Genomic DNA, 13,948 nt, shown 5'->3' with positions numbered 1-13,948 from the left:
AGAAAAAGTTAAAAGTTAAAATTAGGACTTAATTTAGATTACAAAGCAAATGTGGTTTCATGTTTAAGTTACACGTTGTCCGCTAAGAAGAAATGCAAACCTGATTTTACATTCAATAGAAAATTATTTGTCATTTAAATTTTTATTTTGGCATCGTTATCAGTCTTATAATGATGTTTAAATGAACGATGATCATCCTTCACGAGTACGGTTTGATTTAATTCTGAAGTTTTATTTAACCATCTAAACAGTGTGCACACAAATGGTGAATGTTGTAAGTGATTGTATTTTAATATTGGCAGCCACAGGCTTCCGTACCATACGCTGAAATGGTGTAGAAACTGATTGATGAGTAATAAAACATTAATCAGGCTGTGAATGAGTTTGAGTTTTTTCAGCAGCTGCAGCTCCGCAGACGGTTTAAAAAAAGATCCTGTTTTTTTATGATCTTTTTGTTGTAAATTATTGACTCTGTGGAGTTTCCTGTTCAGGCGACACAGAAACATTTTATTTTCCTTCACTCTGAGCCGCAGCAGGAGAGGTGAAAGTGGCATGAAGAGATATTGAAATGAAATGGTTGGAAGGCAGGCCCCAGGCGATTATTCAAATGACCAGGGTTTTTCTTCTTCCTTTAATTTAGCTTGAATAAAGCCGGACGTTGAACCTTCAGCAGTCAGACAGTTAATTAAAATCTGAGCGCAGAACGAGCTGTTTGGAATAATAATGATCATAAAGAGGAGCGATTGTCAGGCTGATGAGTGAGAGGTAATCTGTGCTGCTGCTTTCTGCGACTCATCCGATAAATAAAGGAAAGACTTCATACAGAGAGACGTTCAGTCGGACTCACTCCTCAGACACTGCAGCTGAAGGAGTACTGATGATACTGTGAGCGCAGTCAAAGTACTGATGGACTTTCAGCACTGTATTATCTTTATACCCATGTGACACTCACTGTAGTCAGTCTTCAGAAGCACGACGGCTGGCAGTTACACAGCAGTAGTTATTAAAGTGACAGTGGCACTATTATATGTAGTAATAATAGATGTAGCAGCAGTTCAGGAGCAGCAGTTGTGTTGGCAGTAGTAGTGATAGTAGAGTAATGAAGTCGTAGTTCTGGTGGTTATGGGTTATGTAGTAGTGGTAGTAGTTGCGGTAGTGGTAGAGGTAGTGCTGGGTGGTGTTGGTGGTAGTGAATGGTAAATGGACTGTCTCTTTTCTAGTCTTACGACCACTCAAAGCTGCTTTTACACTACATGTCACATTCACCCATTCACACACTCATTCACACACTGATGGCAGAGACCTGAGAGCCAGTGTCCAACCTGATCTATGCACATTCACACCTGATGGCTCTGCCACTGGGAGCAATTTGGGGTTCAGTGTGTCACCGTCTTCAACATGTGACTGAAGCAGTCAGGGATCGAACCGCCAACCTTCCGATTGAGAGACAGCAGTCAGGGATCGAACCGCCAACCTTCCGATTGAGAGACAGCAGTCAGGGATCGAACCGCCAACCTTCCGATTGAGAGACAGCAGTCAGGGATCGAACCGCCAACCTTCCGATTGAGAGACAGCAGTCAGGGATCGAACCGCCAACCTTCCGATTGAGAGACAGCAGTCAGGGATCGAACCGCCAACCTTCCGATTGAGAGACGACCGACTGAGCCGCAGTAGTAGTGTGGTTGTAATAGTATAAGCAGTAGAGGTAATGGTGGGTGGTGTTGATGACAGTAGTAGTTGTGATAGATCACAAGTGGTGGCTTCAGTAGCACTAGTGGGTGTGGTGATGATGATGTAGAAGCAGTTTTAGGATTGGTAGTACCGGAAGAAGTAGGGGTGGTTTTGGGTAATGTAGTGGTAGTAGTTGCAGTTGGAGGAGGATTAGGAGCAGTGGCAGTGGCAGTAGCAGCGACACTATAAGTAGTGATAGTGGCAGGTCTATCAGTGGTATAAAGCTAATAGTAGTAGACGTAGTGGTGCTGGCACTTGTTCTAGCAGTTAGTGATGGCAGGAGTTGTAACCGTAGTAACCTAGTAGTAGTATTGTTAATAGCAGTGGCAGGTCTTGCAGTTTTTACACTAGTCGACTTCCAGTAGTAGCATTAAAACAGTAGCAGTGCTGCTGACTATAGCTGCAGGAGAGGTAGTAATAGTGATGGCAGTATTATCAGTGACTCTGTGGTATTACTTTAGTATTAATGTTCTGTTATTAAAGGTCCGTGTCGTGTAAAGACGTAATAAACTGTAAACTTGAAGTCAAAATAAATAAAGTACACGGTCAGTAAATAAACAGTGGATTGTTCCTTTAAGTGAAGCACTTTAACCACATGTAGTGATGGAGTGACTGCAAAAGCAAACATATTTCACATGGTGTAAAACATTGATTAAATCGTTAGTGTCTGTCTTGGTTCTTCATGTGGAGCAATAATTAAATCATGTTGTACATATTAAGAATTTAGTGCTCAGGCAGGCGGAGCAGCGAGTGTTAAATGAATCATAAAAGTGGAGAGGAACATGTTTTTTATAAATGAGACAGAAGTGCTCACAGAAACCATTACTGTCACTTAGTGTGAGATCTGACCTTTAGGAGGAAGTAACTGCAGGTTAATCAGGGAACAGTGAGGGAGCAGACGCTCAGGTTAATGTTTTACTTTCATTTCTTTTAGCCCAATCCGTCATCGTTTACTACTGCCTGCTCTGCTGAATTCAGCTGCTGCAGCTAAGCTAACTGTCAGCTAATATCTCTGTGCCATAATATTCCAGTTTATCTGTGATGACTAAACTTTCTATCTCAGACTTGTTTGTTGGCCATTTTATTTATAAGCTAGCTACTAGCCTAGACACGTAGCCACAGTGACATCAACCAGCTCACTTCTCACTTACACAACGTGACATAATTACAGCATTTAACCCGCGTCTCTCAGTTCTGCATGGACTCTTGTCGTTCTATAAACATTATAAAATTACAGCACTAAACCTTTAGCTGCTTACTGTAACGTCCAAAGATGCTAAAGCTATTGATGCCATGCGATCGTACAATGCACTATGGTATTGTTAGCAGGAAGTAGTAACAGTCCAGGCAGTTTACAGGACTTCATTTGTTTCGTTCTGGGAGCTCAGACAGAAACGATGCTGCAAACAGAATCTGAGGCTGTAACTTTGCTTGTTTGCAGCTCTGAGTAACGACAGCGAACTGAAGGAAGTATCCTGAGATTATCAGGTCAGAGAGCAGTCGACAGGTCAGGAACTTATTGAGTTTGTACGTCTGGAAACTGAGTCTGTTCTCCCTGAAGAGCGGCTTCTCTTTGTGCATCTGTATTTCTCTTTGTGTACTTTTATTTATATGTTGATGTTTGAGGTCTGACCTTAATTTTAAAGGTTTGGACAGAAGCCGAGCTGCATTATCTGACGTCACAGCAGAATTCGGCTCATGATATCACCTGCTGATGTGCCTTTGAGCCAGAACAGTTCTACCATGATGAAATACAAGACAAACCTCTCAGGAAGAAACGTCAACTTTTCAGGAAAGAAAAGGTTTTTGGTTTTTACCTTCAGGCGGGTTGGAGTTTATCTGCTGGGTTTAAGGGGGATTTCATCAGACTATAAGCTGAAGGATCGTCTCCGCCCAGAGGGAATAAAGAAAGCCTTCAGTTCAGCACGAAGAGCCAGCAGCAGTGGCTGGAGACAGAACTATTGTGGAACAATGCTCTAGATCACCTGAAGACAAACCAAAGTCACAAAAACAGAACAACTGAAGAATCAGACAGAAAGTTCACTGATCATCAGCTGCAACAAAAAGTTAAGAGTGAAAATTATGAGCTGAAATGACATCACAATGTTTCTTGAGGACTTGAGTATTTCCATGAAATGTGTAGTTCATGAACTTTGACCCTAGACAGATTCACAGTGACCCTCAGGCCCAGAATCGATTAGTTTCAGTCCCAGAGAGCTGCACGTGAAGACTTGAGCTGTTGACCTTTTCATTAGCCCGTTTTTATTCACAGCGGTCTCAGGGAATTAGTGTTTACAGAAAATTCTGCCAAAAGTTGTTTTTTAAAAATTAGTTTAACAAGTAACTGAGAGGCGAGCAACACGACCAGAGAGGGAAGGAACAAGCTGCAGGCGTGGTGTTGTACCCGAGTTAGCTCAAGCTGATGTTTAGGCTCATTTTCATCACAACAAGTGAAAGTTTACTGAAACAAAAGTTTTCAACACCTGGCACCTTTCAGCTTGGTTAATAAAGTAAGTTGCTAACTTGGTTCACTAAATGTGGCTGTATTTAGTACAAAGTTAATTGGTAACATAAGGTGCTAATAAATGCTAATGTCACTAAATCAGTAAAATGCTAATAATTCATATTTCTTAAAAGTCAAAGTTACTAATGTGCTAATCTTGGAATTGTAATTTGGGTGAAATACAAAGTTGCTAGCATGCTAACTTAGCGTGTAACTACAAAATACGTACTCAGCTGAAAGTATGTAGAAAAAGTGCTATCAAAGCTGGCGCTAACAAGTGCTAGCTTGGCTCACAATGTGTGGCTCTACTGTAACTTGACATTGCTGAACAAATGCTAATTTGTCTTAAACAGTAAGTCAGTAATATTTGAAGTGGCTGAAAGAGCAAGTTAGATGCTAATCTCATAAAGAGAGTGGCTAGCTAATGCTGACTTGACTTAAAGAGTGAGTGAATTGCTAGCATGCAATGATAAATTAACAACACGGCAGAGAGGCTAAGTTGACAATGTGCTAGCATGACTGATAAAGTGAAATTTACTAACTTAGCTGGTAAGGTAAGTTGGTAACAAATGCTACTATGGCTAAGAAACTAAGTTGCGACTAAAACAGTAAGTTGCTGTATTGCCTGATAACGCAATGTTGCAAAATAATGCTAACTGATCTTTTAAATTAAGTTAGCATCCCGTCCTAATGCAGCTGAGCAGCAGTATGTTGCTAACAGCTGCTAACTTGGCTAAAAGAGGGAGTTGCTCATGAATGCTAACTCATCTCTTAAAGAAGTTTACTAACATATTCTAGCTTGGCTGATAAAGTAAGTCCTTTACAAATGCTAACTGTGGCTTAAGGGCTAAATAAGTACCAAATGCTAACTTGGAACAAAGAAACAGACAAAACAAGACGTCCTTATAACAAGGCTTCAGTGAAAGAAGATGAAGACCTGCTGCACTTTACACTCAGAGCTCGTCCTGTAGATAATTAAACAGACATGTTTCCCTGTCTCTAAGTTTGGATAATATCTGGTGGATTAAATTCAAACATTAACATAACATTTTTTGCCCCTGGAGCTCCCTGGAAGAGCCTTGAAGGTTGCCTGGAGTTCTCTGGTCTCGAGCTTGAGAGTCACCAATTATCTTTGCATAATTAACAGGACAAATTGCAGGTGGTGTGTGAACTTGTCTGAGGAGTAATTTTATAATTTAGTGGTGCAGGGCCCAATCTTTTTCCCCTGAGTGGGCTGGCTGTTTCTGTGCTGCTTATGGACCATTTCCAGACTTTATTCCAGACGTTATTCTAGGCTGTTTCCTGTTTTTTTTCCGAGGCTGTTTCATGCTGTTTCCAGACTTTATTCCAGACTTAATTCCAGGATGTTTCCAGACTTTATTCCAGACTTTATTCCAGACTTTATTCCAGACTTTATTCCAGACTTAATTCCAGGATGTTTCCAGACTTTTTTCCAGACTTTATTCCAGACTTTATTCCAGACTTTAGTCCAGGTGGTTTCCAGACTTTATTCCAGGTTGTTTCCAGGCTTTATTCCAGACTTTAGTCCAGACTTTATTCCAGACTTTAGTCCAGGCTGTTTCCAGACTTTATTCCAGGTTGTTATTCCAGGTTGTTTCCAGGCTGTTTCCAGACCGTCTCTCCCATATTTCTCCCTGGCTTTGTCGTCTGTTGAGGTTTATCTGGTGGCAGCTGTTTGCTCGACGCTCCCTCTGCTTGACAATATGCTGCCAAGCTGTGCACAAATACTGCACTACATACTGTACACTACAACTCCCATGATCCCTTGGGGCTGCAGCTAGTCTAGGTAGTGATGGGACAGCTACTGCTGGTCACAAATGTTTTTTAATGTTTTATTAACCTGAATACTTATATAACGATTAGACTAAATATAACGTGATGAACACATCATTTGTTCTGAGTCCCATCGGAGTGGTGTTCACTGCCGATTCTTCATATTTACGGCCATTTTCCTCTGACATCACACTCCGGGTGGAAAGCTCAATGAAAGCTGATGTTTTATCAAATACGTTGTTTTAACTTGAAGTGTGTCCACATCTCCCTGCAGAATTTCACAATCACTGTCTGTTTACTTTGTAAACAATCGAGGAGTGTGATGTCAGAGGAAAATGGCCACCGTTTGAACGTCGTGAACGGTGGTTGTTTCTTGATGATGTCATCAAACTGCGTCTTTTGCTATTGTTTTGAGTGAGGGACTCCTCATGGTAAAAGTTACAAACTGTGCCTTTAAAAAATGGATTTGCTTTAAGACGTGCTGACAACATTTTCCAACACCAACAACGTGTGTGTGTGTGTGTGTGTGTGTGTGTGTGTGTGTGTGTGGGTGTATTCAGGCTTTTAAACACACATCTAAATGGGTGTGTGTGTCTTTATGTGCACCTGATTGGCTGAACAGTTTGTTCACTGTTTTCATGAAGACTTGGATGTTTTTCCCTGAATTTTGAATCTTTTTCCCATTTCCACCTCATTTTTCTGTCATGATGTCACTCACACACACACACTCACACACACACACACACACACACACACACACACACACACACACACACACACACACACACACGCACACATTCTTACACATACACTCATTCACACACTCACACACACTCTCTGTCCGGCTGCAGAGTTGCATCACACGGATGATTTTTCGATCGAGGAGACAAATATGTTGATCGCTGCCAAAATACAGCTCAGGAGGAACCTGAGTTCAGTGTGTGTGTGTGTGTGTGTGTGTGTGTGTTTTAAAGAGAACTGGTTTATTCAAGTAAAAAGAAATTCTCTTTTTCGCTCTCTCTCTGAGCAGTATGAAATAATTATGGGATGTTCTGTTCATTCTGCGCTCCAGGAACTCAGCATGTGTTCTGTTATGCGCAACATCTCTTCACAACATTTTTACACACACACACAAACAGACACACACACGCTGCTGTCTCACCTCCAGCGAGCAGGAAACAACAGAACACAAACAGGAAGAATCTACAAACACTTTCATGTTAAAACATCTCTGCTCTCTTCCTGTCGGCTGTCTTCCTCTGTGTTGTGTTTGTGACTCTGAACGCTCCCCGTCTCACTGCTCCTTACGGTTACAGAGAGTTTACTCGTCTCTAAAATCTGTTGAGTCAGCTGAGATTAAAATCATCTGTAATAAAGAAATCTGTAGACACGATGGCTGCAGCAGTGAAACAGGCTGTAATGGCTGCAGGATGAACACATCTCCTGCAGACATTCAGACACCTTTTGTACCTGTTCGTCATGTAGACCCTTAAATGTATAAAGAAGAGGCTCCATGTTTAAATACATTCACCTCCAATAAAACCTTCCTGATGTCAAACGATTAGCGTCTGAATGATTCCTCCCTGCAGACAAACTCCTTCATGTGTTTTTACATCTCGTCGTCAGCCATCGATCCTGCGATGGAGTCATCACGTTTTCAGCTTTTTTTTTATAACGATGGATTTTGTGTCACATTATTTGTAATGCAGAAAAATTTCCCTCCGGCCACAGAGGAGGAGAACGAGGAGGAGGAGGAGGAGGAGGAGGAGGAGGAGGAGGCTTGTCCCTTTTTTATTGCGATCGATTCAGATTGATTAGTTTCAGATATTTAATGCGACACCTCCTCCCCCGTTTGCTTTGACACTTTATTTGCAAAAAATAAAAGGCAGCGGCCGGCGATGTGCAGCCTCCCAGAATGCATCATGGTGACACTCAATATTTCAGACGGAACAAATGAATAGTGCGAGGCTCTTTTAGCAGAATAAACTGCTTTTGCGTGTCAAGACAAAGTCTGGGGAATAAGGGACCGAGGACCTAATGTGTTGTGACAATAGACAGTGCAGAGGCTGTGTGTGTGTGTGTGTGTGTGTGTGTGTGTGTGTGTGTGTGTGTGTGTGTGTGTGTGTGTGAGTGTGTGTGTGAGAGAGAGAGAGGCAGAGAAAGAGACAGAGAGAGACAGAGGCAGATCTGTTCCAGGGACTGTTTTAGTGCCTCATCAAATATTTAGTTTGATTGTACATGGTCCTGTAATTGCCATCTTGGCTTGTGAATTATTGATGGCGTGTAGCAGAGCCAAGGAGGGCCCTTGTCCACACACACACACACACACACACGCACACACACACACACACAGCGGCTCGGTGCTGTAATAAGGCCAGACAAAGCAAACACACACACACACACAGGCTGGTGCTGAGGCCAGTGAATCATCATGTAATGGTAATGGGCGTGAAGCCGCTCTTGTTTCATATCCTAATTAGCAGCGAGGAGCATCCTGTGAATTCTTCAGTAATTATTTGAAGAGGGCGTTTCAACAACACGGCAGAGTCAATATTAGACTTTACTCAGCCTCCTAATGAGGCCGTCCCCCTCTTCTTCTTCTTCTTCTTCTTCTTCTGATGTTTGTGCAACTCAAAGCGCCTGCGAGCTTCTTTTTCTGCCTTTGTTTCTCTGCTCGGTTTGTTCGTTAGCCGCTAACAGATGAGCTGTGACGGCGCGGCGGTCGGCGGGTTAACCAGGACGGATTGTTGCTCGCTCGCTGTGGCCTCGGCTCGCCACGCTTGCTTTGTGCTTAGTTTCACTGTGTCACCAGTAAGACGAGGCGACGGCGGCGCTGGTGGCGGCGTGCTGGCCCGGGCTCGCCAGGTGGCCGGTCAGGTGGTAAAGTGGCAGCGGCGGGCGGCGAGGTGGCTCCTCACAGAGAGAATCAAACTGTGAGGGCGAGCGAGGGAGAGAGAGAGAGAGAGAGAGAGAGAGAGAGAGAGAGAGAGAGAGAGCGGCTTTTAAAAATACTCCTGCTGAAATATTGATTTTTTTTCTGCTTCTTTTTCTTTCTTGCCTAACGTAATAAGTGAGAGACTCCAGGGAGCGTGTGTGTGTGTGTGTGTGTGTGTGTGTGTGTGTGTGTGTGTGTGTGTGTGTGTGTGTGTGTGTTTGTGTGTTTGTGTGTGTGTGTGTGTGTGTGCGTGTGTTTGTGTGTTTGTGTGTGTGTGTGTGTGTGTGCGTGTGTGTGTGTGTGTGTGTGCGTGTGTGCGTGTGTGTGTGTGTGTGTGTGCGTGTGTGTGTTCATCAGGGCCTTGTAATCTGAGCCCGACGTAATTGCTTCCCATAGTGCACTGGGTGTGGTCGGGGTGACATCATCTGGAGTGGCCGGTGAAAAACGCTGAAGTCAGACCAGCAGTCCCCTCCTCACCTCCTCCTCACCTCCTCCTCCCCCCTCCTCCCCCTCCTCCCCCCCTGTGTGAGCTAAATTAGCTTTAAATCGGCTCCACTGGAACAATTACAGCGGCCTCCGTCATGCTGCTGCTTCACTCAGGATTAAAGGTGAAATACAGTGAAACACTTTGAGTCAGAGGATTAAACAGATTTAGTCAGAGTTAGAGTGAGTGCAGAGAAAAACACACTTCTTAAACTGTGTTTACAGATTTTCTTCTTCTTCTTCTTCTGTCTCTGGCAGCTGCGCAGTGTCTCCTGTCTCTAAAGCAACATGTGGGATGTATTTACTGCTTTAGAGTCGAGCTGAAACATCAGAGTATCTAGCTTCCGTATCGTGACGTATGTCCGAGTGAAGCAGGACGTGCAGGCGGGACATATCGTGAGAGGGATTTGATTGGATCGTTGAGAAGTGGGCGTAGACAGACGTTCTCCACAGCGCAGCAGCTAGCTAACTGGCCGAGCGTTCTTGGTGCTCTGCGGCTAAATGTTGCAGATTGATTGGTTGAATTGTTTGGTGCTAACTGACGTAAGCACGCGGGAAATGTAGTTTTACAGGAAGTAAAAATGATTCTGATATAAGAATACGAAGAAACGGATTCTCTGTGCTTTTTTGGCCTATATTGTCAAACACATGCTCAGTGTTACCGTGTGATGAGATCTTAAAGGATTAAAATGGCCTTTTTCATTTCACCTCGACTTTAACATTTTACATCTTCAAGAAGAAATGATTGAAATGTGCAGAATTAAGTGACCAGCGTTCAGGCTCATGAGGTAGTGGGCGGGGTTAGCGTGTCCGGGCTGTGACCTGAAGCCCCGTGTTCTCCTGCAGGAGGAGCAGCAGTGCTTTCAGAGCTGCGTGAAGCTCCTCTCTGTCCTCCCGTGATTGATTGTCGGCTGGTGTAATGAGGTGACAGCTGACACCAGCAGACTCCCTCTCTCTCATTATCTCCACCTCCCTGTTAAAGAGCCACAGAAGAAGAAGAAGGAGAGCTAATGATGGCGCCCAGGCTGTGTGCTCCGCCTCTGTATTCATCATGTGTTGATCCGTTTTGAATCAGGAGGCGGTGTGTCCTCCTCGGCCCTTCACTCTCTGCTCCTCTCGCTCCTCCTGCTGCGTGGATGAGAGACGTCGCTCTCTGCTAACTGTCCTCACAGGGCACAGGAGCTGCTGCTCTGCCGCTGCCTCCACTGGTTAGTGTGTGATCATGTGACTGTGAACGGAGAGTTCATCTCCAACACGATGTGTGTGTGTGTGTGTGTGTGTGTGTGTGTAACGTAAACAGGAAGTGTTTGAGGGTTAGAATCAGCTGCTGGGAAGCTGCGATGTTTCTGTGATAATCAGATTAGGCTCATTTTTTACTGAAAACACACACACACACACACACACACACACACACACACACACACACACACACACACACACAGCAGAGTGCAGGGAGATATGTGTCTCAGTGTGTATGTTGTTTGTGTGTATTGCGATCTGTGTGTGTGTGTGTGTGTGTACATACTTGGGTCTCTGAATAGCTCCTTGTGTGTGTGTGTGTCTTTGTTTGTCTCAGTGTGTGTGTGTGTGTGTGTAGGTGTGTATTGTTTTATATTCCAATGTGTGTGTGTGTGTGTGTGTGTGTAGCATATGTGTGTGTACAGTGTGTATGTGTAGCAGCTTGTTGTATCTGTGTGTAGTTGTGTGTACTACTTTGTGTGTATAACATGTATTATTTTTGTGTACAGTGTGTATGATGTGTGTATGTGTGCTCCTGTGTTTGTGTGTATTTGTGTGTATATATTTGTCAGTGTGTATATGTGCAGCATCTTCTTATATTTGTATTTGTTATGTGTGTGTACTTTGTGTGTGTGTGTACAGTGTGCGGCCCTGTGTGCGCGCGCTGTGTGTGGATCGGCTGCGTATCGATCGGTATCAGCTCTCTGAAGGACTCGTATCGTCTGAATGGAGCTCCACATTATTCTGTTCTCTGCCATAAAGGGCATTAGAGCCTCAGAGCAGCAGATCAGCTTTCAGTCGATACACACACACACACACACACACACACACGGCTCATCTCTCTGCACCCTCTCTGTGTCTCTTTAAAGGTCCAGTTCACCTCAGTCATCAGAGGCAGCAGACACACACACACACACATTTACTCGTCTGTGTGTTCTCTGTTATCTTCTGACGTCTGTTAGGAAGGTAAACATGGAGCCTTCTCACCGCTGTAAGCCAACAGACCTAAACATGTTACCGTCCATACATGAAGCCTCTTTAAGGACAGACAAACACCTGAGTGACATCATCATTAAAGACGACAATAATATCATTGAAGGTGAATTTTATGGCGTCGGTGTCTGAGGTAAACCTGCAGCTGCTGCCGCTCCTGTCTGAGCTCCCGCTGTGTGTTTTGGAGGATATTGTTACCGTCTTATTAAGGTGGAAATCGATGCCGACCTCATTTATATCCCCGCCCCCCTCCCTGTGCTCTCCCAGCATGCCTTGCTGAAGAAGACTCAGGAGGAGGAGGAGGGCGGAGAGATGGGTGTGGGTCTTCTGCTGAGGTTATCCCCTGGTTAATGTGACATGTCTGTCTGCGACCTTGCCGCTTGTTAACTGCCCGGATTATTATTGTGATAATGTGGCAATTAAAAAGAAGGCGCTCCATCAGAGCGGGAGGGGGGGCTGATGGTCCGAGAGATGGATGTGCACAGATTACAAGGCAGTGGGAAATGCATTAAGGTGGCAATCCATTCTGACCCCCCCACCGTCCTCCTGCAGAGCTGCGTGTTATTACCGCCCGTCCTCATTGATATCCATTCCCAATCAATACTCCTCTGCTGCCGTAAAAACGGGCGTAAATCAACACGCGGCGGACGAGATCGGACACGCAGGAGGGAAAATCAAAAGGCGGTTCCTAATGAAACGCCATCCGTCTGCAGGAAGTGTCGACTGTCTTTATGAAGACGCCGCCGCAGAATGATAATGTCATCTGCAGCTGAGAGACAGAGACGACGTGTGACCTGACAGGAAGACGACGACGACGTTTCAGTTTAACAGCAAGAAGATCAAAGCACACGTCATATATCTTATTAATAAGAATGTTTTAGACTCCAGTGTAAATAAAGATGCTTTTTGTTTAACCACAAACAGACGTCACATCGCTCTCTTCAAAGACACACACACGCACACACACACACACACACACACACACACACACACACACACACTTATCCTCTGTATTCTCTGATGAATGACTGTACAGCTGCACAAACTTTCCCTGATGTAAAATGAGCGTCCTGTAAAGACTGAGCCCGGCAGTGTTCTCGCTAAACCTGAATCTGTGTTTGTGCTCTCAATGAAAGTGATGCATTGTGGGTAATCAGACTGTACCCCTGCAGCAGTCGTCTGATCTGGCTGTGTTCTGGCTGTTTTTCTCTGCAGATTCTTCCTCAAGTTCTTCCTCAAGTGCAATCAGAACTGTTTGAAAAATGCAGGAAACCCTCGAGACATGCGGAGGTTCCAGGTAAGAGACTCGCCTGGTCCACCTGGTTCAGACTGACCCGGTTCTGCTCTAAGTGACCCTGATGTGTGTTTGTGTGCAGGTGGTGGTTTCCACTACAGTTAACGTGGACGGTCACGTGCTGGCGGTGTCAGACAACATGTTCGTCCACAACAACTCCAAACATGGCCGCCGCGCCCGACGCCTGGACCCCTCTGAAGGTTAGACGTCGCTCAGAGACTGTCAGGGACCTCAAGAGACTGTCAGGGACTCTCTGAGACTGAGACTTAAAGAGTTCTAGAAACTTTTAGGGACTTAAAGAGACTCTCAAGGACTCTCAGAGACTTCAAGAAAGTAAGAAAGAGAAAGTAATTCCAGAGACTCTCAGCTTTAAGAGACTCTAAAAGACTTCAGAGAAACTATCAGAGACTTTTAGAGACTGTAAGACACTATCACTGATTCCTAGACGCTTTTAGATACTGTAGAGGACCATTAGAGACTCACATCGGCTCTCACATCCTATCAGAGAGACTTTAAGGGTGCTTTCACACCTGACAGCTTTGGTCCATAATTTCGGACTTTACTTGGACAGGTGAGAACACGCATTCGAACTCTGGTGCGGACCAAACCATGGGACCATGGTGAATAGAGGACAGACATGGGGGAGCGACGAGATGAGGGCTACGACAGAAATAAGGGTTACCAAACAGTTTCACAGAAGCTTGTGGAAACGCACGAGAACAGGGAGGTGTTCAAAGTGTTCAGTGAAAAGCTAAACGAGATGGAACTGATCGATCTGTGGAACGATGTCGGTTAAAAGTTTTTTAAAAAGGCATGATCGTGTTGAGTGTGATTGATCAGGCTGTTCGTGGAAATTCTGACCAATCAGAGAGCAGTTTGCCCACGCATCCAAACTTTTGGTCCGCTGGTAAAAGCTGCCGTGTGGACAGAAACCAAACTCGGGGCAGAATGCAACTTTGTAACAGTTTGGCTCTTG

General features: G+C 44.5%; 1 protein-coding gene across 4 annotated transcripts in view; it reads left to right on the top strand.

The window, feature by feature from the left end:
* LOC138597774 (transcription factor COE3-like) overlaps window positions 1-13,948 on the top strand; it is a 154,031-nt gene that overhangs the window by 91,152 nt on the left and 48,931 nt on the right. For all 4 annotated transcript variants that reach the window (XM_069669284.1, XM_069669283.1, XM_069669285.1 and 1 more), the window contains 2 exons: window positions 12,894-12,975; window positions 13,055-13,172. In XM_069669284.1, the coding sequence (XP_069525385.1) occupies window positions 12,894-12,975; window positions 13,055-13,172 (200 nt within the window). The remainder of the gene's footprint in view (window positions 1-12,893; window positions 12,976-13,054; window positions 13,173-13,948) is intronic.

This window comes from Semicossyphus pulcher, unplaced genomic scaffold (genome assembly GCF_022749685.1).
Source record: "Semicossyphus pulcher isolate SPU_LCO1_2020_fin unplaced genomic scaffold, fSemPul1.0.p SCAF_2, whole genome shotgun sequence".
NCBI lineage: Eukaryota > Metazoa > Chordata > Actinopteri > Labriformes > Labridae > Semicossyphus > Semicossyphus pulcher.
This window is presented reverse-complemented; position numbering and strand designations above follow the sequence as displayed.